Consider the following 24200-nt stretch of genomic DNA (forward strand, 5'->3'; position numbering starts at 1 on the left):
TAAAAATTAGGCATCCACACTAAACTAATCATTTAATCATAGAAGAAACAGGCACTTTATGTAATCAAGAGGAATCTTTGGAAAATCTTTATCTTGAGTTTAGAGTCAATAAGGGGTAAATAAGGTTTTAAATTGAGAAAAGCCCAACACAATAAAATCTCCAAATACCTGTTTGAATTTGTTAACTTTGAAAGCAGAGAAAACAAGCAAAGCACTGAGAGGAGTGATACTGGTGGGTAGGGAGTACAGACCTGTATTATTAGTACAGGTTTTAAACTGAGCACAGAAGGAAACACTTAAACTGGAAATAACACAAATATCAATGGCTGGTTTTACTTAAAAATGGACTTCCAGTCCTGTGATGTTGCTGTACAAGCTGGCTTGCACAGGGCAGTTATTTGGCTATGAATAAGAAACCCAGGTGGCTCCAGAAAACCAGCCCCTGGGCTGACAGACAGGAATCTCAGGCAATTCATTCCCTTGCTCCCTGAGCTGCAGACACCTCAGGGCTCCGCAGCAGGGCGGGGGCAAGGAGCAGAACGGGGACGGGGTTTTGACCCCCCCACGGAGCAGGGCTCAGACAATGAGCTCCCTCCTTTGCCACACGGACATCGGGCTGTGTGTGCTGGCCCTGCCTCCAACCTGCCCCAGGAAACACGAAACACGTGGCTATCAGATGTAACACTGCGACATCCAAACCATTTTATTCCTATCACCACTGGACTGGCTGGCTGCAATAATGAAACCCATTCTTACGTGACTGGAGATCTGGCTACACAGATACACAGGTCTTTGTGGTCCAGATGCAGAAACCTTTTTCATAAATTTCTGCAATCAAGTGAAATATTGTGACAGGAAAATTAAACACTGATGGTTTAATCAATATGGCCACAACAGCATATTTATAACTGAGCCACAGAACAACATTAACAAAGGATATATGAGAGTAGGCAATACCGTTGTGCTGATTCAAATTATTGCTTGCTGATTATTTTGAGAATGCAATATCCTCTCTTTTGACATGTTGTTCTGCCTTCACTTTCAAATTACTATTATCAAATTCAACTTTGGTGCAACACTAACATCATCAGTCCAGCCCAGCAACTGCTCTGAAGCCTGACAAGCGTGTGGAGCATGTTCAGCTGGAACACTGCCTGTCAGGACAGAGCTGAGACGCTGCTTTTTATAAGAGGAGACTCACTGAAGTTGAACTCACGATTGGATTCAGGAAAACCTACATTTTTTTAAAACCACCTTTTCCTTAATTTGGAGAGAAATAAACTTTTCATTACACAGGTGATTTCACAGCATATATCTTCAAGTGCAACAAGTTACCTTTTTTAAATGAAAATAGTCATAAATGCTATAAATATCTTTTAGAAGAGTAACGTAAAAATAAACAGGAACGCACACCCCTGTTTTCATACATGAAAGTAATGGAAGAATGAAAGATCTGGACTACTGATTGTACTGTGTATGAGATCCAGGCATGTGGATGCCAGACTCCTCCAAGAATTAGAGTGGCTGAATAACCAGCAAATTCCCTGGTGATTCAGACAGATTAGCATCACTTGTTTCAGCCTCGGGAACAAATCAGCAGGAAATTGGCAGAAAGCTGTGAGCCAGGAATTTCTGCGGTATCTGCATTAACTTCTCATAAATTTTGTTTACACATATTTTAACAAGTTATTTGGAGCAGTAAATAAAATAACTAATGAAGATTTGCAAAAGGATGCAATGGTACTAGATGACTAAAGGGTAACAGTGATGAAATTCAGTCTAGAGAGATTAAAAGTGAGTAATTTTGTGAGAAAATAACCAACAGTTTCTGTGATTCTATAAAATATCTTGACTGTATTGATTAGCATGCACAGTTCTGCCCTACCACCTCATGGACTGCAAGGTGCTGGAAAAGATACAGGGAAGGGAGCAAGTGGATCCTTTTGTGGCTTCCAAATAAAAGACCAGAAATACTCTGAAAACAATAAACAATGAAATAATAAGTGACATGGAGAAGGAAAGTAGGGACCGGTGTTCATTATCTCTTATGATACCAGAATTCACAGACAGCAAAAGAAAAGATCATATGTGGGGGTAGTCAGGGTGTGAAAGTCTTGAGCACAGGATGCTTGAGGTGTCAGAGATTTACAGTGGGCTCAGACCCACACCTGGAGCACTTTACAGTCAGAAACTAAGCACACTGAGAATGCAAATAGGTTTTTTCCTTAGCTTTTGTTCCCCTAGACAAAACCTAGGGACTGCCAGCATCTGGGCTGCTTTTCACCTCTCAAAGCTTGCAACAGCTCTGCTGTGTTGGGCATGCCCCACACAGGCAACTTGCAGCAGACAAAAGAAAAAACCACCTTTTTTAATCTGCTAAACAAGGTACTGTGTATTTAACAATTTGCACAGTCTTGCCTGCATCACTGGCCTCTGCTCTGCCATCTGGTGCCCACAAGCCACCCAACTCCCTGGATGTTACAACTACACCTAGATGGTAAAACTGCTCTCATAGTTGTATTTCAAAAGCCTGATGTCTCATCTCCCTCACCAGCAGCCTTCTCTGGTACAGTTAGTGCTCTGTGCCTTTTTCTGCAACATTTTTCTTAGTTGTTTAGCTTTTAAAATGTTTTAACTACACCTATTGTCTCTTAGTATTCCACAGCCAGGTACATGCCACCCACGATCCGGCATTTCAATATTAAATTTATTTTCAGTAGCAGTGATGAAGCCCATTTCTGCAACAGCACAAGTGACTGGCTTTTGGAGCTGTATTCCATAACATCCAAGTTGTAAAGGGAATTTGTTTGCTGGCTCTTTTATCAGTGCAGGAAACAGACAAGCAAGGAAAGAATGTGAGGCCTCCCCTGCAAACATGCAGCTCATAGCTCTCATTTAAGAAACCCCTAATAAAATACAATAATGCTTGGAAGTTTCCTACTAAGTTATGGGAATTTTATACTGGATTGGGTCTTGAATTCACCTGTCACCCAACTCCAAATCCTACAGAGAGCAGACAGCACCAGGCTATGGAACACTTCCCTGGCTAAAGCCTGGGCACCTGTCCCAAAGGGGACAAGTGGTGTTTATACATGACAATTTTCACCAAGAAACACCATTTCTGTTTTAAATAAAGGGAAAATAGAAATAACAAGGAACCAAACAACTCATCTCCTTTTGGTCAGTCCTGCCCTTCTGGCAGAATGAGGCTCCCTGCTTTGGGGAGCACTCTTAGCTAGACCTGACTTCTCCAGCATGTGCATTATCCATGGCTCCATGTTCAGCTGGAAACCAAGCTCCAAGCACCTTGGCCATGTCTCAGTTCTGGAGCATGTGCATGTTTAGGTATATACGCTTCTGAAAACCACAACTACTCAGATCCAAGTCTACACTATTTTCCTCGAGAAAGCAAGAGTGCAGTGCTCCACTGTATCAATTTAAAAATACAAATATTCTCAGCTTAACGTAGTTTAGGCCACTGTAGTGGCTGCTAAAACCCGAATATGCTTCCAGTTGGAACTGCTATAGTAGCTGCTCTAACGTATTTAAAAGCTATTACATTTACATAAATTTAACTGGTATTACACATTCCCCAAAAGAGCTGCCGTATTTCTCACTTACATGAGGCTGTCGGAAATGACAGAATTTTTCTTAAAACTGAGATAAATCTGTTTATCTCCACAAAGCCCTTTTGTGGCCACTTACTTATCTGATAGGTTTTTTTCATTTTTGTTCTGTTTTACCTCAGACAGGCACACAGTTGATGGATGCAGTACAACTACCACCTAATTAATTTGCTGGAGAATTTAGCAGTTGATAAATACAGTTTATCAAAAAGCCATCGATCAAGCTCTTGCTTACAGATACTGGCAAGAGCATTAAACCAATGTAAGCAACTTTTAAGTAAGATACTTAGTTCTACTAGATATCCAGAAGATAACATAAAGTAAAATTGAAGTTAATTTGAATAGCAGCCCACAATATAATGCCCAGTAAAGTGACATTTGGAACAACCAATTCAACAATAGGAGGTGGCACTGTGTACAGTCTCTCTTTAGAAGTTTCCTTCCCTGTAGGCAGCACAATGAGTCACAGCATAAATATAAATATGTACACACACACTGTGTATTCACACATGCAGCAAGATCAGGCTGTGGATTTTCCAGGCAGCGAATCTGTGCAGCCATCAGTCTCTCTAATCACACACCCACACCCATGGCCAGCTAGTTCTTGCATTTGGGACACAAATTTAAACCCAGGAAAAAAAATGAATACTGGATTTTATGCTTAAGTCTTCCAAAATGAATCATGATTTCGGTATTTCAGCTGGACTCAGAAATTCGGTCGAGTTATTTGGTATTCAGTGATCACCTGGTCTTTCTAAAAATGAAGTCACTTCAGGATGGTTTAGCTTCAGTATTAAAAATACAGGAAAAGCCTGCAACTTTGAGTTTGTGTTTCAGCTGTCATTTGATTTTACAGCATAGTCAAAATCAGATACTCTTGTAAATCAAAGAATAACAAGTTTTCTTATTCTGTAAGAACATGACCATGAAGAGAAACGTAAATGCAATACCCTATTTTTACTTTAGCTCTTTACCTATTTTTCTTTCATTGTCTCTAGGTCACTCAAAATTAATTATTAATTCTGAACCAAATAGTTTTCCTAAGTAAATTTTCAGCTGCAGAGTGAATTCATTGATTTTTTTCCCATTTTTACATTACTGCACACCAAAGCACCAAAAGCTAAAAAACCCCACAAACATTACTAATGCATTCCTTCCAGGCACTTGAGACGATGCTGCTGTGAATTTTTGACTTTAGTATTCCAGCAGTGTTCCAAGCTCCAGTTCAAATGAGTTTTGGTCAGTGTATATTTAGTCACATTTGCAGGACTGATTGTCCAACAAATGAAAATCTGCCCCCAGTTGTATTTGCAAATCTCTCAGTGCTGAAGAAGTATCATTTCTAAGCAATAAGGAAGTAGATCCTCCAGAAATGAATCCTGAGTCTCCAGGGTGTGCAGGGGACTCATTTAGCATGCAGGCAGGAGCTGGGCTCGGCGATTCCTGGGGGTCCTTTCTAACCTGCAATATTCAATGATTGTGGCAGCGAGCTCCTGCCTCTAAGCTGGGTCACAGCCCCATTTCCCCTTCAGCAGGTCACTGCACAGGTCACAGCCTTTCCAAGGGAGAAAGCTGGCAGACAGCTGGCACTAACACAGTGCCTCCTGTGCTTTGGGCAGCAGGATCCTGAACACTGCGAGCTAATACTCCCAGAAACACACATTTAGTCAAGTTCCCACTGAACACCTCAGTGGAAAGGCTTACACCGATTTCTCAAATTACAATTCCACACCATCTAATTTCTGTGCAATGAAATGCTATGCAAGGACAAAGCACTCTGTCTTACTACATACCATTATAAGAAAATGGAGTACATTTACTATTACCCAAGGCCACTTATTTATTCTTTCCTGAAATGCCAGCCATAAACATTTTTTGGTATCTGCCGGCAAAGGGAGTGTTCAGTGGCAAGTCACTTACACCATATATTCCAAACAAGTGCAATTCCACCAAACATACCTCCACAAGCCTGCTGGTATGTTCTCGAAATATAGCAGCATATTCCTTTATTTCTTTCTCTCTTCCATTTTTAGCAGCTTCAATGAGAACCAGCAGAGGAACAGTGGTGTCTAAGAAGGAGTCTGAGATGTGATCTATAATGGCTTTCCGGAGCTGCAAAAGAAAGCAGTTACATCAGCACCTGCTAACTGGAGTATCCATTAAAGTCTGCTGGAATTACTGTCCATTCCTATTTGTAACACAAACACACACACTCTATTCATGCATTATTTACACCACAGCTCTGAAACCTATGGCAGCTACACTTGATGTATTAAATACAGAAAAGTGTATTTAATTTTAAGGAAAACTTTAATATGCCACTTGGTAAATATTCCTGTTTGTAATTGTTTGTACAGATACATAAAACACTACATCATACACTGGTTCTCTTGAAATCAAGGGAGGCAAACAAATATTCCCCTTCCTTGATGAATAGGCTACTTAAGTGATTGCACATGTGAAAAATTAGTTAGCCCAGACCTCATATCTCCTGAGTATTCTCCCTTGTAATTCAGATGCCAAGGGAGAAGGCTATTTAGTTTTACAAAGAAAATATTAATTTAATCATGTTTGTACTCACAAAATAGCTACATCCCATTACTTCATAATTGCAGAATTACCCAAGTATTTTCTTTCTGGGAAATACAGTCTGGTTTGCAGAATGGCAGCCTTCATGGTAATTATGTCAATGAGATTACTGATTGTGCCACCTGATAATGTATTAATAGAGCAAGAAGATCTATAAATGAGGCTGGAGTTCAATTTTCTCTGCTTAAATTAATTGTTCTTGAACTTCTAACCTAAATTATTAAAGAAGTATAACATTCTGCTATAAATTACGTGTCTTAAATTAGGCTCCACAGAAGCTGGGATCACTGGGACATTACTTACTTAAGAGGTTATTTTGCATGTTAGAATGACAGCTACACATGAAAGCTGTTCATTTAGACCATGCAGCACCACAACAAACATACCAACTGGAACAATACATGAAATGCAGCTTAATTATCAAATGCGCTGAATTTCCTACTCCAAATCCAGTATTTTTACAATATATAGAAAAGATATTGATTGGAACAGAAAAGGACACTAAATGTTTTTTAGCTCATCACACTGTTGCCAAAGTACTGTTCTCACTTGGAGTTTTGCTCCAATGTATCTCTGTGAAAACTCAACAGAAGTAAAAACTCCTACTGCAAGAAAAATGGAAAAAACCACAATCTTTTTGATGCTGCTGCTGCTGTGTTTGTAGGTAGGGCAGTGACCGAGCACAGCAGAAAGAACAGTGGAGAAATCTGCTGATTATCAGACAAGATCTGAATACGAATTCCGCCACTAGCTTTTGGATAGCCTCACCACCTAAACTCAGCTCTCCTTGACTCACCAGAGAGACACAAACCTTCCAAACAAACACAGGCAATTCATGTTTGGAATGGTTTCTTTGTCTGCTAACCTACTGTAGCCCACCACATTAGGATACACTGCCTGGATACACTGTGTGTTCTGCCAAGTAATTTACAAATACAGAGGCTGTGGGATTCCAATACAAAATAGGACTTCTCACATTCTCAGCTTTATTCAGGCTGAAATTTAAAAATAAAAAACTATTAGAAAGTTCCACTACCAGAAATAAAATACATCAAACCTCCAGTCCTGCCAAGGTACCCACTAAGACTTCCCTGTTGTAAAGGCCCCACTAAAGGAAACAGATATTCTCGCCTGTTTAAAATTAGGTACATAAATGTGACCTTGAAGAGTCACAATTTAAAAATTAAGATTTCAATCTACAGAAAACAACAACAAGAAGTTGTGGAACCATCATATCCATGGCCAATGATTGATTATCTCCAGCAGAAATATTCTGGAGTTCTGTACAGCCCAGACTGCAGGACTTTCACAGCCTCAGCGTAGTGTCACTACAATAACCTCAGGCAGGCACATTTGTGGTGAGTTTGAGATACCCAATTTCAAAGCAGCAGCCTAATTTTATCTCTCATTGCATAATTCTTTGCTACAGCTTTTCACTGGTTTTCTTGGCTTAATTAACCTTTCACACAGAAATTATCATTCCTATTTCGTTCTAAGAAATGCTCTACCCTGCAATTATGCAGCAAATTGCATCTTCTTCAAAAAAACAAAGATAATGCTGTGTCTTTGCTGAACACAAATGAGTTTGAAATTATCTTCCTGTTGCAGCTCTGCAAAGGAATACATGAAGCTAAGAGTTGCAAAAGATGGCTTGTGTAGCATTAAAAAACAAAGAAATAAAACATAGGAAAAAGAAGGAGAAGACAAAAGAAAAAAGGAATATCTGAGGCAATACCTATTTCTTCTCATGCTAATTCTAACAAGCATTTCTTCCATGACTCAGTAAGTCTGTTTCTGACTCTGGCCACCTGTAGGGCAAAATGCTAAAAGCTAAGCAGGCAGAAGGGAGGCATATGAACAAAGGACAGTACCAGTAGTGCCAGCACGCAATGCTAGGGAAGTTATTGTGCTATAATTAAACTTCTTCTCGTATTTTAAGTGAAAGAGACACCAGTAGAAGAGGGAAAGGAGGGGGAGGATGATGTCAGACAAATTGTTTTCTTCTTAAGATGCAAGGTCTTACCCTTTAAGCAGACTGTTACAGAAGCATGGACAATTTTTGGGTTTGATATCAAAATGCATTAAAAAATAACACAGGAACATGTCATTTATAAAACATGGGGCATAAGGTTGTCAAAAACAGTGGAGGGTAGTGAAAAAAATGCCAGCAGCTGTTTGCAACACTATTCAACATCAGTACTGATAAACACAGAAAACTCTGCTTGCCTCTACTCACCTCTTGGCCTACTAGACTACCCTGGCAAAAATCCTGGGCAAAGCTCAGAGCAGCTATTACTGAGGGATCTCCCTTTCCCCTTTCAAAGGGGAGCCAGAAGGCCATCTCTTTTGTGTCCAGAAACAGCTACTCATGATTAAGTTGTTACATAAAAATATAAGACTATCACCAGGAACAACATTTATGAAAGCAACAAACCAGCCAGAACTGCAGAACAACCACAGGAGAAACACCTGTGCAGTCCATTCATGCTACACTGGGAAAGAACTGGGAGGCAAGAACTGAGTATGGTAATTTCACATAATTACAAATTGGAATGAATAGGCAATTCCTTCCTAAATATTTGTACAGCTCTCCTCAGCAGGGAAGCAGTGATCCAGGTAAAGCTGCACACACAGAAATGACACACACATCTCCAGCACGAGCACAAATCAAAACAAAGCTGAACAGCTTACAATCCCCGGAAGTACTGGCCAAGCTCCTGAAATGAATGCAAGTAAGTTCCCTTGAAAAGGTGGAGAGTTTCTACAGCTCCCAGAATATCCTGTTCTGGGGACAGCTACTTTTGCCTTCAGTCTTGCCAGACAGAAGTGTTCCTTCCCCCCCTTGCTGTGATGTGCAATGTCAGAACCCAGGACATCCCTCTGGCTCCCCTGGATGGCTCAAGCCCCTGGCAGGGAGATCAGAGACCTTGGCACAAAACCAAACACACCTGTGCTTTTGATTTTAACCCATGGAGAAAACTTTCTATGAAGATTTACAAGCCACAAGAGTTTAAGCAGAATGACAGCTAGTTTGTCACAAGGTGGAAAAGTAGAAATCTGGGGTTTTTAGAACAGGGGCTCAGAAGCCAAGATGGAGGGATTTGAGCGTGCCTTGTCCTTCTTCTTTCTTCTTCTTAGCCTCCATCTTCTGTGTGATGGTGGCACTTTTGGATTGGTTTATCACTAACATAAGTGATAGGTATTGGAAAATTACTGTAAATAATGTCCATGTAGTTTTTAGTATAAAAAGATAAGGCTGCCTCTGGGGCGATCAGTGTGCCACAAACTGACCTGCCAGACAGACCTCAGCAGGTCAGGGAAAGAATGTTATTGATAACAGAGAATAAACAACCTTGAAAAGCAGAGCCAAGGAATCCTGACTCCTTCTTCGATGGCGGGGCTGGGAAAAGAGACTTTCCAACATCTTGGGGTCAGCTCAGCCACAGAGACTCCGAGAGTGCAAAGGTGTTCCAGAGGGGCCCATGGCATAACCCACAGCCAGGCTGCTGGCTGGGACAGCACCTCTCTGATGGTTTGGTTTATGGGGCACTACTGAAGAGCTTTTAAAAATACAGCTTTATAAGATTTCATCTTTAACCCTAATTATGCAGAGGCAGTCACAGTGAGGACTGAAAGCAGAGTGCACTTCAGAGCACAGCCCTGAATGCACTGAGAGCCCCTGGCACACTGCCAGCAAAAGTACACAGCACCATTCCAAAATACAGTTTGAGGAAAGCTGCAAGAGCAGAGCAAACAACACTTTTCATGTTTCTTGTAAAATTGCTTGTAAACTGTAGACAAGTAACGAATGTTTGTAAGTGAAAGCAAATAAGACTCTACTGCAATATCTGCAAGCACAAAATTCACAATTTCATGTGTCCCAGAACAGGAATTAGGCATGCAGTAAACACTCTTCTTAAAACAATTCTTATGCAATTCATATGTATGAACATAGAATTGGAGGAAAGATATAAAATATTTCTCGTAAATGCTTTCCAGTGGAAAAAATGTCAAGCAGCACAGAGCTGATCTGGTAAGAGGAAATTACTGGGTCTAGATTGACTATAAATTGGGCATGATTACATTCAGCCTGAACATTTTCCAAAGGTTTACAGAAAGACACAAATTGAATCAGTTAACAGCTTTTAACCACTGTAACAGAGTCAATAAAGTGTTTTAAGCTGGAGTTTAATTAACTCATGGAAGGAAACAAATGGAAGGGTTCCTAGACACACTGAGCTAGTGATGCAGGTCTCTGCACTGAACACATCTTGGACAGAATGTAAGCAGAAACTGGAGAGCTACTTGGTTGTAAACACTGTATTTATATTATATTCTTCTCCTTTTTCAAGGCCTCCCCTGGCTGATTATGGGAGCAGGAAGGAATTTACTCCTCCTCTTGAAGCACAGGCTGGCTTGCAAGACTGAACACAAAGCTGGGAGGGATAGTCTTCCACCAGGGAGTGGATCAACAGCCCAAGCTGGAGACTGGATGAAAGAGGTGTGCTCATGTTCTTTGTAACTGTAAACTTTCATGCACTTGGCTGGGGCAGCCTGGCTGAAAGAACTACTGACTTTCCAGGGGTTTTCTCTCAGAAAGGGCACATTATACACATCCAGCATAATTCTGCAGTTTTTCTCAAAGATATTTATTACAGAGAAAGGGTATAAACACAGCTGATGTCTACTGCTAACCTCCTGCCCTTCACTGCAGCTGTGGATCCTGGTCCAAGTCTCACATTAGTTTTAGGACACTGGGATGTAAAATGGGGAGGCAGACTGTGGACTGGGCATTTCAAGGACCCTCCTGTGTGGTAAGAGCTCTCACAGCTGTAAAGACCTACACATAGTGACTCAGTACTTCCTTCAAGGTGTCTGTTCCAACAACCAGTAAGAATTCAAGCTTATTGAAAATTAAACAAATCTTGATGGCTAGAGTACATTACTGATATATATCTACAGCAAATATATTTAGATATGCATACATACAGATATATTCAGCCAGAATCATTTGGCAGGGTTTTCTCCCTGAGTTTTGAAAACTGGTATGTAAATATTCTGCAGAATGTGAAATTGTCTTCAATATATTTTTATTGTGGAAAAGAAAATATTATTTTCAAAACACATAAATTGGAAATAGCAAACTGGAAAAGCAGCCCTAAAGACCTTTCCTACCTTTCATGTGCCCAGGTCTCACCTGTCTGCGGAGGTCTCTGGTCTTCTTGCACATACTGTCTATGGCAACATTCAGGGCATTGCTTCTCTCTGCCTTGTCAGTCTGCAATCAACAGGACAGAAAACAATCAGTGCCTGTCTGGCATCCCTCAGCAAGCCCATCCTTTGTGTCCCCAGTGCATCAGAGCATTTGGTAAATCATACATGCTGAAGGGTTTTTCAAATTTTTCATACATTTCAAGAGCCAGTACCACAATGTTCACAGAATGCCAATTTGTGATGTGAAGCATAATTTGCTGAATCAAAACATATGCTTCAGAAGCAGTATACAGGAACAAAATAAACACTTCTTAACTTCTGAATTGCTGTAATACTCCCAGTGTAATCAACAACATGAATAGAATTATGATGATAGTGATGACGATGATGATGATGGTGATGGTGGTGATTAATAATAGTAATAACAACAACAACAGTAATATTTATGGCAGTCCATTAATACCCTATTCAGATGAAAAACAATGCTCTCTCTCTAGAAACAATGTATAAATTAAGGTGCCCACAGTGCAGTGTGGTTATGCTTTTGTCTGTAGTGTTTATTTTCCTTCTGTAAAACAAAATGCGTGAGTTTCAAAATGTCCAAGCTGTTGCAATGCAAACCCTGTCCATGAAAGGGCAACCTCTTCATTCCACAGCACACTCACCCTCAGCATCTAGAAGATTGAGCTCTTGACATATTTGAGAGGTCTGAAGAGAATCAGTTTTACTTTGTAAACAATTTAATTTTTTTTTATTTCCACCTATGAGCAAAGTGCTTCTATCATGGTTATCTATTTGAAAAGTGTACTTCACCCTTCACTGGACCATTCAGCCTTTTTCCCCTACAATACTACCATAACACTTCTGTGACTACTAGCTGGTCTGGATTTTTTTTTCCTGTTAGTACAGAAACAACATGAAAATACAAAATGCATGATGAACTTTGTTTGCCTAAAGCAAGCTATCATTGCTGACTGCCTTGGACTGCCCTGGCCAAAAGGAAGGAACCACAAACAGTGGTGCTTTACACAAAGCCAGCACACATGACATTTACAGCACAAAGAACCAGGCTCTCATAAATGCTAAGCAATAGCTATGAACAATGACCACAGCATTTACCAAACACCAGGAAGTCTTTATTATGGACACGATTGTGTTATTTTATAAATAACATTAAAATTAATAGGGAGGTAGTAATATCATGGTAGGCACCAGGAGCATAAGCTTATTAGCTATGGATCATACTTCAATCAGAGTTATTTCCTTACTAAAGAAACCTGTGAACAGAACAATATGCTTAATATTAAAACTAAGACTAGAGGGGGCAAGAAAAGAACTCTTACATTACAATGGAATGTGCAGTGTCATAAATGCCTTGAAATTATTAGCACATTCTGCATCAACTGAAAGGAAAAACTGCTTTAGAAACTGAACTCGTATTTTCAGGGAGATTCAGAACATCTCCTATGACTTCTGTCTCTGAAACTGGCTGTAGTCTTTGCAGGGAATAGATGATCAAAACCAGGTCTTGGAGAAAGGTCTGAACTTCACCTTAAAACCTTCAAGGAATCCCTGGAGGTGGATACTCACTTTTGTTCCACAGCAATGCCATCATTTTTTTGTACCAAGGCTTGCACAGGAACCAAAGTAAATAATGACTCCTCTATTATGCTTTGCAAGCTCTTGTCAACCTTGACAACAAAATGATCCCTTCTGAACTGCCAGGTAAACAGGGCCAGGAAAACTCGGTGGATACAACTCAGCTTATGCCTATGCATTTTCAGACTACAAAATGTACTGGCATATCCTTTGAAAGTTTTATACTTAGAGCCTATTTTTCTAAAAAGACAAAATCATTGTAAAATACTGGGATATTTTTCAAATTCCCTGGTAATCTGTAACTTCAAAGGTGGCCACTAATGATACAACTGGCTTTCAGCTAACCTTAATCTTTGAAGCAGCAATTCTGAAATAACCTCAGGCAGCAAGTGGCATAAAATATTGAACAGTGAACAAGACAAAAAGACTTTATTTTCAAATTCTTAACATAATAGTCAATGTCTAAAAAGCAAATCTGACTAAAAATGAAGTTATTCTTCACCCCGTGTTTTCCCTAAGAAATAAAATACACTACAAATGCACTGTAAATGCAGCTTCAGGCTGTAGAATATGGACAAGTCCAGACTGCAGGTAACCTCATAATTGCAGACCCTCATTCTTCCCTAAAGAAACTTAAACATCAAAAATCCCACACTACTGTTTGGATAAATCCTACTTACAAAGACTGCTAAACCATGTGCAGTCTTTTCCAGTCAGGGGAACAGCTGGCTATGAAGTCTCCTGTGGGAACACTCTCAAACAGCAGTGGCCTCAAGCTGCCTTCTCCCCTGGCCCCTTAGGAGCTGAAGTCCCCCTGTGGGTGTGTCCTCCTCCCCTGCAGCCTCAGACTCCACCTGGATCTGACACAAAGAGCCCCAGAGCTACACGAGATGATTACACTCTTGCATAACTAAAACCAGCAGATTAATGTCTGACAAGTGTCCACAGAAATGCTGGCACAGTGAAACCAAAGGTGACCTGAGCACCTCCACATCAGCAGAGTGCAGCTGTCCCACTCCCCAGGGATGGAACCCACACGTCTGGACTTGAAATACTCTGCATCTGCTCAGCAATTAAATCCTTCTGGTGACTGCTGTACTTCAAACACACACACCTATCCTGAAACAGCTCCTTCTTGTACAGACTGACTGAATTAGAAAAAGGGCTAGGAAAATTAAGCACATTATTCTGGGTCTGGATTTTAAAAATCAGTTGAGACTTTCAGTTATCCTGCACTCACCTACTGTTTTTTCCTGTAAAATATATGTAATATCTACAAGCTATATGGCTCCCTTGTGAAGATCCTAAAACCAATATCCAGTTCCTATTTCAATGCATTTTTAACATTTGAAACATTTTACAAGCACTAAGTCACAGTGTTATTAATATTTCACTGAGTGAAAATAAGTATTTTTAATTAACACTGGATAGCCTGAAGATAAATGCCGGGTACTGCAAGTAATACAGGCCCATCTATTTCACAGCCTGGCAAGCAACATTAGTTGAATGTCTCAAAAACCACATGTGCAGGAAATCTTTCCTGCAGGATTTCCATTTGCACCAGGACACACGTATGGGCAGATTCTCAGCTGAAACACACGGGCCTATCATCACTGGCTTTGCTGGAGTTCATTGACAGCAGCAGGGGACTGTGACACTGCCAGGCACTGCACCCCAAGGTACACAGGTGCAGGCCACGACATCTGCACAGCCTTGCAGGACTCAGGAACCAGTGTGAGCTGAGCCTCCGTGGGTCCGTGCCAACAGCTGCCAGCAGCAACAACGACTGCAGGGATTCCATAAGCTCCAGACTTTCTTGAGCTGATCTTAAAGGACGATATAGACACTCTGAGAAGGGTTTTATTTTCACTTGATTGATACTTCTGAAGGCCCACCAATGTTTACCTGACAGTCGCACTGATCAGGAGTATAACAAAGATATGGGCAGAACTATTCAAGTGATCATCTAATCTCTTCCAGTACTTAGGCCAATATTCCCATATTTAAAGGTCTGTGGCCAGGAGTTAGGCATATGTTTTGTTTCATGGGATGTGTTTGTTCCCAAACAGTCATTGAACAATCCTGGGAGGAAAAAATAGGAAAAAAAAATCCAATCTACTAACATGATTTTCTTTGTATATCCCACGATGAGAGAATGGTTTGGGTTGGAAGGGATTTTAAAGCCCATCTCATTCCAAGCCCCTGCCCTGGCCAGGGACACCTCCCACTAGCCCAGGTTGCTCCAAGCCCCATCCAGCCTGGCCATAGACACCTCCAGGGATCCTGGGGCAGCCACAGCTCCTCTGGGCACCCTGTGCCAGGGCCTCATCTCCCTCACAGGGAAGAATTTCTTCCCCATATCTGGGCTAAACCTGCTCTCTGTCAATTGTCTCCAGCAGCTGTACTATGACTTTGTGATAAATAGATTTTGATATAGTTCTATGTATCCAAGAACAGTTTTAGTTAAAAAAAGACTAGCACATTTATCAAAATCAGTTCTCTAGAGAAATATTAAAAAAGAAGCCAAGCTAAAAGGTAAACACCAATCAATACTACAATAACTTAAGAAATGCCAGAGCTCTAATTAAATGATTGACTGTTTCAGCCTCTGTGTTCACTGCAAATAATCCTACACTCAGCAATTAGAGGGTCCTGCACCTTGCACCTTAATTAAAACAAAAAACAAACTCTCACACAACTTAGGTAGGACATTACAGCAAAGTCACAACCTCCACAGAGACACCAAGCATTTTATGTCTCTCGTTACAATTGAGCATGTAACATGTCATGATTTTTTTTTTTGCATATGGAATTTATAAACGGTTCTTTTGATTTATAAAATCACTGTGAATTCTAATCAAAACCATAAGATTATAAGAAAATTGTATAAAAAGCAATTTTACAATTTATTTTGCATGATGAAACAATCTTGTCATTACTTGGGGCATTTCCACACCTCAATATTTTGTGCAATGACAGGATTTTTATTTTTTTTTCATACACAGCTTATAGAAACCCTGATCTTTCAAATCCTGTTGTGGAACTCAACAAAGTAAAGACATCTACAAGCATCTGTCTCAGAAAAGCCCCAAAGCAGCCCATAAGCCTTTCTAAGGGAAGATCCAGTTCCATGCTGTTGCAGCCCTCATGTATCCCAGCTGGTTCACAGCTGCCAGAACTAGTTAACAGCATGCTTCAGCCACCAGTAACCAAATGAAACTAATACCCCTTCCTACACTCTTTGCTAGGAGGGGACAATGGATTTGTTACCTTGAAGGTCACAGAGAGAGAAAAAATTCCAAGATGACTGTTTGGCTATGTGAGAAATGCCAAGTGTGGGGCAGAACCTCCTTGCATTCCTCTGCACCGTTCTGGATACCACTAGGCCCAGGGATTTGTCCCTTAAAGGCAGAATTCATTTCATTATTTTATCCTTCAAATTTTCAGCTTGTTCCTCAAAGTGCAATGTCCAAGTAAAAACCAAGATTGCTTGTTGGAGGTGCCATGTCTGGTTAAATACACCAGAACACCACAATGACCTTCTCCAAACCTGCAGGACTCAGTGGAGTGGCCTGTGTCAGGCTGGACCTCAGAAATAAACTGGTTGTTTCCAGTTCTTCTTCTCATGGATGTGTCATGCCTTCAAACCAAATGTTTTAAAGACCTCCTGGTTCCCCATCCTGGAAGTGGATAGGATTAACTCCTTGAGCACAAGCAACCTCATTGAAACATGGAACTATTCAGATGCCTGAACAATTAAGTGCACAGCATTCACTGCCTGAGAAATCTCTCACATGAACATTTCAGAAGTTATTCAAGGAATCCTCTGACAAGGCAGTTAAGCCAGCACCTGACATTTCTGACATTTTTCCTGTGAAAAGGTAAAAGCTCCCAGGCCTTTTCCTGCAGCATTTCAAAGCCTATTTTTACTGTACAGCAAAAGGCTGGAAAGGGAAATTAATTTGGAAGTATATTTATTACCTTTCTTTGTTAATATGGGAAACACAAATGAATAACCCACAAATACTTTCAGTTTAAAATCACTACCTCCACTCAGTGACACAGATTCCCTACTCTTAACACACCCACCCCAGTGTGATTTTTTTAAAGACACCTGGCTCAAGAAAACCTATTTCTGTGATAAATAGGTAAGCATATTTTTTAAAAAGGGGTATGGAAAATCATATGCAAGTGAGCAAATAGGGACTCTTTCATGTGGAACTGTTTCTCATTATAGAGAAGGTTTTTTTCCTCAACAGCTTCAATATGAGATTGTCATTTTCCTCCTCTTCAAGCCCTCATGGAATACTCCCAATGGATCTAACGCTGTGAGATGTGAAGTGCCTGATAAGAAATTAATTACCTCAACCTCCACTGCTACAACTGGAGTACTAAGGGCTCTCCTTCCTGTGTCAATTACCCTTTTCCAATCAATATGCAGGAACAGCCTAGAATTTAAAGCCTCTCAGCATAACCCTTTTTTGGCATTCAGTTACATACAGTTTGTAATACTGCAAAACAAATTTTAAATTTCATTCTAGACAAGCATACATCAAACAGTCTAAAACCCCCAGAATTTAGAATGCATAACCCTTTAATTATTAGAAAAAACACTGAAACACTGAAATGTGCAGATCCCAATAACCCTAAAATCTCAGAAAGAACGATATTGCTGGAATATGCATATTGTATTGTCGAGGTACAGCTGGTCTGTAGCTGAACAAGAGAAATCTGGCCTGAACAAATCCAGCCTGGTTGGTCTGGCTCATTCTGGAAGGGAGGCAGCAGAGACCTCAGGAACCCTGCTCAAGCTGGATGCAGATCCAGCAGTGGCTGGAGAGCTGGGCAGGGAGAGCTCCCAGCCCATTATTTCTCTGAGCAGGGAGATCCCAATGACAAGGGCAGCCAGAATAAACTCATGGCTGTTTGCTGAGGCCGCTCCAGGGGCTGTGTCGTGGCGCTGCCTCAAACCCATGTCCCTGCATCACAATACTGCACATTTTAATCCACTCTCCAAAACACTGGTGCCAGCCAGCTGAAGGTGTGGAGGATGGCCAGGCTGTCTCAAAGGACAGAGCTGGGATCTTTATCCCTGGGATAATAAATTCTCTTGAAAGTGACTGGGATCCAGTCATGAGCGAAGACAAGGAACCTACACTATTCTAAATTGTTATTGTTTATTTCTGATAGGTAAGACAAGTATCTCCTTATATCAGTTTTTCTCCTACTTTTTCACATTGGGAGTATTAGAGAAGTCCAGCAAGACTCCAAGGTGATCCTGAAAAAACACCCATACTTTTCTAGTACTTATTTGGGGAGAAGTGTCCCAGGAAGTTCATGTCATACCCAGCGTGCTGCAGAGCAAGTACAACCATCACTTACTAACAACCATCACTTACTACTTCTAATGCAAAAACCAAACACCACAGACACTTCATATTTGAAATATGACAGTCTTAAAGCTTGATAGAGAAACCTTAAAGGCCAGTAGTACTTTGGTTTGTATTTCAACTATCGGAGGAATCAGCAGGGAGTAAAAACAACATTAAATTTCTTTTAATCAGATGTTACTGTCATTCACAGATGATGCAGGAAGGAAAGGCAAACATAAGTAGAGATAGAGCAATACTATTGAACTGACAGCAAGAAGTATACTTGAGGTTAATCTGCCTTTTACTAAGAAGCAATTTTCTAAGTTTCTAGTCTGTACTAGCTTTTAATTGAATATCCATCTACCTTTCACCAAAGTGTTCTGGCAATTTTACAGCAGGAAAATAGAACATAGTTGGAGAAAATCTCATTCTACAGCAGCAGCACAAGACTTTCCTATGATGAACTATCATATAAATTGCTTGGAGATTATATGCTGTTATGAGAAAGAGGAAGGGGATGGAGGAAGAAGAAAATTCAAAATAAAATATAGCACAGTTGCTGAGACAGTCCTTCTCATTCTGATTGTTTAAAACTCTTAGCTGTACTTCAGATCTGAAAGTTACAGTCCTAAACAGCAGCCATAAATAGGGAAAAATATCCAGCAGCAAGCCACTCACATTCTGCTATACCTAGGGACAGACTGAGTTAGTGCAGGTTCCAAAGTGGCACAGCAAAGGCACATCCTGCATTTTTCAAGGAACCAAACACAACCTTACTGTGGCTTTTGAGGTGGTATTTTAATGCACAACGTGCTACACAAATAGATTCCTGTACACTTAAGAGGAGTGTAACAGCATTCAAATCAAACAGCACTATAAATACATATACATACAATATATATTTTTAAATATACAGGGTGACTGAAGAATTGTATTTCTATAAAAAAGCCTTCCAAGTCCTCACAGCCTCTCCATGCCATCCAGTACCCTCCATGCTTTCTCCTTTTATTTCTGCTGTACTGTGGAGAGATAAAGAAGGTAGAACAGGAAAATTAAGTTTGCTGTGTTGACACACTCATGACTCCGGGAAAACTTCTATGATAGTGTTCATGATCAGTCATAGAACAGACATGCTGTGATGTTCCTTTTAACACAAAACCAAGCACACTCTTGTATCACACTAGATAGGTAATGAAGATTGAGTTCCCTGATTTTCAGTCCCACAGAACTTTAACATTTCTGTGTAGCTCCCCACAAGGAAGCAGCTTGAGATAAACATGAGTGGACCCAGGACAGAATTGGGCCTTGAGACAGAAACCTTAGAAAACAGCTACTTATCCAAGACTTCAGCTCTGAACCAGGCAGAGCTTGGTAATTTCAAATAACACACATGCTATGGATGTGGCTCTGTTCAAAACTGTACTTCTAAATAAAAGTTAAATGCTGAAACCCCAAACAGACCAAAAACTGTAATTCCATTTAATTATGTATTAACTGTATTAGTTAATCCCTTTGTAATCCAGAGTAATTAATTTAATTTTACACCACGCTATGATGCAGTATGTGAATCTAGGAGGCTGGGAGGCACTTCAACATGCGCAGTGAATGAGAGTCCAGCTTTTAGGGAAAGGCCTAAGTTAAGTTCTCAAATTTACAAATATTTCCACTGAACACTCTTCAGCCTTCTGTGTGTGTAGTGAGTCCAGACTGTGTGAATTCCTTTGACACTTGTCCAGTCTGTACAGAAGACTGGAAGGTAAGAGGGAGGAACACAGGAGGTTCCTGTGGTGTGGGGATCACCACAGCAAATGGCAGCTGATGCCACCACCTCACTGGGTGAATTCAGTCACTCCCAAACAAAACATACCAACACCTGAAACTGCTCCAAGGTGGTATTCCGAGAAACTCATAACTAAATGTTCAAACACTCAACTGCTATTTAGAAATTCACTATTGCTAGCTAGAGATCGACTCTAGTTCAGAAAGTTTCTGTTGTTAGCACTGTGGGGGAAGGCACACAAAAGAGAAGAGTGCCTGAATGATGCTTTTCCACTGAGGGCTGCCAGAAAGGGGCCCTTGCAGAGCCATTTACTCCACAGATGGATTGGCAGAGTGAGAAATCAGTGCATTACTCGGGCTGTGTGATTAGACTCACAGCACAAGCTTGAAGATCCCGGGTTCCTGTGCTACAAGAGAGAAAAAAGCACCAATTTGTTAAAAGTAGCAGCTACCAAATGGAACAAGGGAGGCTGTATGTGATGGCATGCAGGGAAGACAACTGAAAATTACAGTCTCCTGCAGGGCTGGGATCTGCAGAATCGTGCATGAGATGAGGAGAGTCTGCTATTCAGGGCATATGCCTCTGCCGTCCTATGCAGAAATTCCCTGGGATTTTTACCTATTTGTTTTTACACAGAAAAAACCCCAAATATACCTGTGGAAACATTCAACCTCAGCAGGCAATACTTTTGACATTCCAGCACAGCAATCATACTTCATGCTGGAAGTTCATGTTCTGAGGACTTTTACCTTAAATGTTGTAGAGAACTTTTGTCTAAATTGAAAATGCAAAGTTTCACGTTTAATTTTTTAAACTATTCACATCTCCAATTAGCCAAGGAATTAATTTATTATAAATGAACCTAAATTTTCATTTAATTGCCATCAGCTCCATGAAAGAATATAGCAAAAAAAAAAGGAAAGGAGAAACATAGACTCCTGGACATAACTAGAACAGAATCAGAAGGAAAGTCATTAGGAATCATGTTGGGTGAAGCAAAAATATTATAGAGCTTAAAGACCTTTTTCCTTTAAGATTTATACTAAATCCATCCTTCAACTTCCAATGAAATAAATTAAATACTTAGTTGAAATCTAATGAGTAACCTGCTCTTGCTGTAAATGTGTGCTACTGAATTTCATGTGAAGTTTAAGAAATGTTAAAAATACAGCCAGAAGACTAAAAGCAAAAGGTTAAGTAGGATCTTCATAAATACGGTTCCCTAGTGGTACATGAACATTTAAACATTTATAGTTTGCATTTCTATATAAATGCATGTTAGATCTACTTGTACTAAAGAAATATTCAGGTTGTGTGGACCTGTAATCAAGGCCTTAAAAAGATGTGTTGTTTGCATACCCCAGAAGTGGGCACAGTCCTCATCCCAGTGGGTAAGATGTGAAAGGTTTCCTTAGGAAAGCCAGCGAGTGCCTGCCCTGGGCTCTCCCTCTGCTCCTCAGCAGGGGTCAGGGCCGAGCAGCCGCCAGCACCGAAGGAGCTCTCACCTCTCCATGGGCGCTGAACAGCAGGAGCAAAGGGCAGCCAGGGCCAAAGCCACCCACACTGCCACTTCAGCAACAGTTCACTGCTAAGGAAGCCTCCTTCACTCTCTGCAAGTGCTCCTGTTTGCTCTAGCAGGGGCAGCCAGTTAGCGCCTTCATTTCTTAGCTGGCAGATAGTTTCGGAGTTTCCCATGTACTCACTGATGAGGTGCCACCCTGGCAAAAGCAGTTTCAGAGTTTCCCATGTACTCACTGATGAAGTGCCACCCTGGCAAAAGCAGTTTCAGAGTTTCCCATGTACTCACTGATGAGGTGCCACCCTGGCAAAAGCAGTTTCAGAGTTTCCCATTAATCACTGATGAAGTGCCACCTGGCAAAAGCCAGCCGCCCCTGGTCCTTCCCAGGGCCCGCAGCATTTGCTGCAGTCCCAGCGGCCATGCAGAGCTGCAGTCCCAGACGCCAGATACGGTGTAAGAGGCTCCGGCTGCGGCAGGACAGCCCCTGCCAGCAGCTCAGCTCCCTGGCCACGCTCAGAGTGCTCTGAGGAGCCGTGGGACACGCTGCCAGCTGCCAGCAGCCCGGGAAGCTCGGGACTGCAGTGCTCAGTGACCCTGCAGCTCTCCAGCGCTAGAAGCCTCCTCACCTACCCTGCTCCTGCTGCTTCAAGAGCTGCTGCTATTGCTGTGCATGCATCTGGGCATTTCATCATGCACAGACACCTTCTTCACACACATCACAATCCTCACCCAGAGATATGCAAAAAGAAATAGAGATGAATATGTCAGACTGTATTTAGCCTACATTGTAAACCCACTTTGGACGGAAAAAGCTGCCAAAACTGCAGGCTGATCTGATGAGAGGCTCAAAACAGCAAGTGTACAACCCTCTCAATTTACCATATTTGAGAGCCACGCTTAAACATTCCAAATCAAAGAAAAGCCAATTTTATATTAAATTAATATATAAATACTGTTAATAAGTTCCATGAAAAGGGACTTAATCATTTAGTAAAACTGGGAGCGTGATTCTGAGAATGAAGATAATGTGATACTTACTAGATATATTTATTTTACTTCACACTTCCATGAATAAAATACTTGCTATTATTCTAGGAACGGTATAGCAGAATGGAAGCCCTCTTCTGTAACCCCTCCCCTCCACTCCTGTTCCACCAAAAGATATCCTGAGCTCTGTATTCTAAAATTACAAGGAGAATTGTATGACTCTTTGTGGGGGAGAAAAGAGTGGAATCACTTCAAATATCAACCACTGATAAAAGTATAAAACACATTAAAAGGTCCAGTGCTGAAACTATAACTTCAATTTGGCATAATTTTTTCTATGTAAATAAATTCACTTTCAAATACACTTGCTGTATGTAATAAACTTCAGGGAGCCATGCTTCCAGACTGCCACAACAAGCAGTGCCTAAAAACAAAGGCTGGAATCCTTCATTAACTTACTAAAATTTTCACATGGGAAGTATACATTTAAACACCTGCTTTTTGGGGATATTCAAGGGTGCTATATGTTCATTTTTAATTAGAGTGTGTCTTCCAAAGTAGGCAAAATACCTCTTCAATCACATGACAATATTATATATTAAAAACAAGTAAAAATAATCATTGAATAAAACCACATAAATGGGATTCAAGAAAACTCTAGAGCAATTGTACATGAAAAGGCTTTATATCAGATTGTGCTTACAGCCTAAGTGAAAATGGATGCTGTAGTAAACCATATTACTTAAAGCACAAAGCTGATGTGACACAGCGTCTGCAAGGAATGTTAATAAGACCAAATTCAAAATAATGAAAGAGTGAGAATGGGAAAGCTAAGCAGAAAAGGCAAAGCCAGTATTTCAGGCAAGGTTTCTTCTGTAATTACAAAAAAGAAATTAAATTATGAATTATGGAAGAGTTGTTTCCTACTCAGACAGCATGAGGGAGAAGGATACTTGGAAATTAAATGAGTTTGCAGAACCAGGGCTTAGTTTTGCAAGCTCAAGACTATCAAACTCCAGCTCATGATTATTTTAAGGTTACTGATACACTTCTACACGCATCCATAACAAGAGCAAATGAAATATAATACACATTTTTCTACCTTCAGGAAACCTCAGGGCACTTACACATAAGAGCACTGCAGGCACACAGATACTGAGCTGAGGAAACCAGACCAAGCGCTCAGGCCCGACGGCCAAAAGCTGAAGGCTCATGCATCCTGGAGCATCACTCAGCCACGCTGAGCATGGCACCTTGGCTGAGAAGAGCCTCAGTGCCTCCAGATGGTCTTTGTGCTAATCCAGGCTCAGACACACCTGAGCATCCAATGGACCTCCAATGGTGGAACAAAGCCAGAGAGAACCACGCCACTGAAGCCAGAAGATGCCAACAACTGGATCTGCCATGATGCCTGCCCCATACTTCTCCTTGCCTAAAGACATTGTGTTAGCAGGTGCCAACTAAAAGGTTCTCTGGCTTCAGGGGAATCCCATCAAATCTCTCAGCACAACTAC

At 40.9% G+C, this 24200-nt stretch overlaps 1 protein-coding gene across 2 annotated transcripts in view; it reads right to left on the minus strand.

Moving 5' to 3' along the window:
- Window positions 1-24200, minus strand: part of CTNNA3 (catenin alpha 3) — a 411569-nt gene that overhangs the window by 155923 nt on the left and 231446 nt on the right. For both annotated transcript variants that reach the window (XM_059850814.1, XM_059850815.1), the window contains 2 exons: window positions 11413-11493; window positions 5586-5738 (listed from right to left, as the gene is read on the minus strand). In XM_059850814.1, the coding sequence (XP_059706797.1) occupies window positions 5586-5738; window positions 11413-11493 (234 nt within the window). The remainder of the gene's footprint in view (window positions 1-5585; window positions 5739-11412; window positions 11494-24200) is intronic.

This window comes from Haemorhous mexicanus, chromosome 7, assembly GCF_027477595.1.
Source record: "Haemorhous mexicanus isolate bHaeMex1 chromosome 7, bHaeMex1.pri, whole genome shotgun sequence".
NCBI lineage: Eukaryota > Metazoa > Chordata > Aves > Passeriformes > Fringillidae > Haemorhous > Haemorhous mexicanus.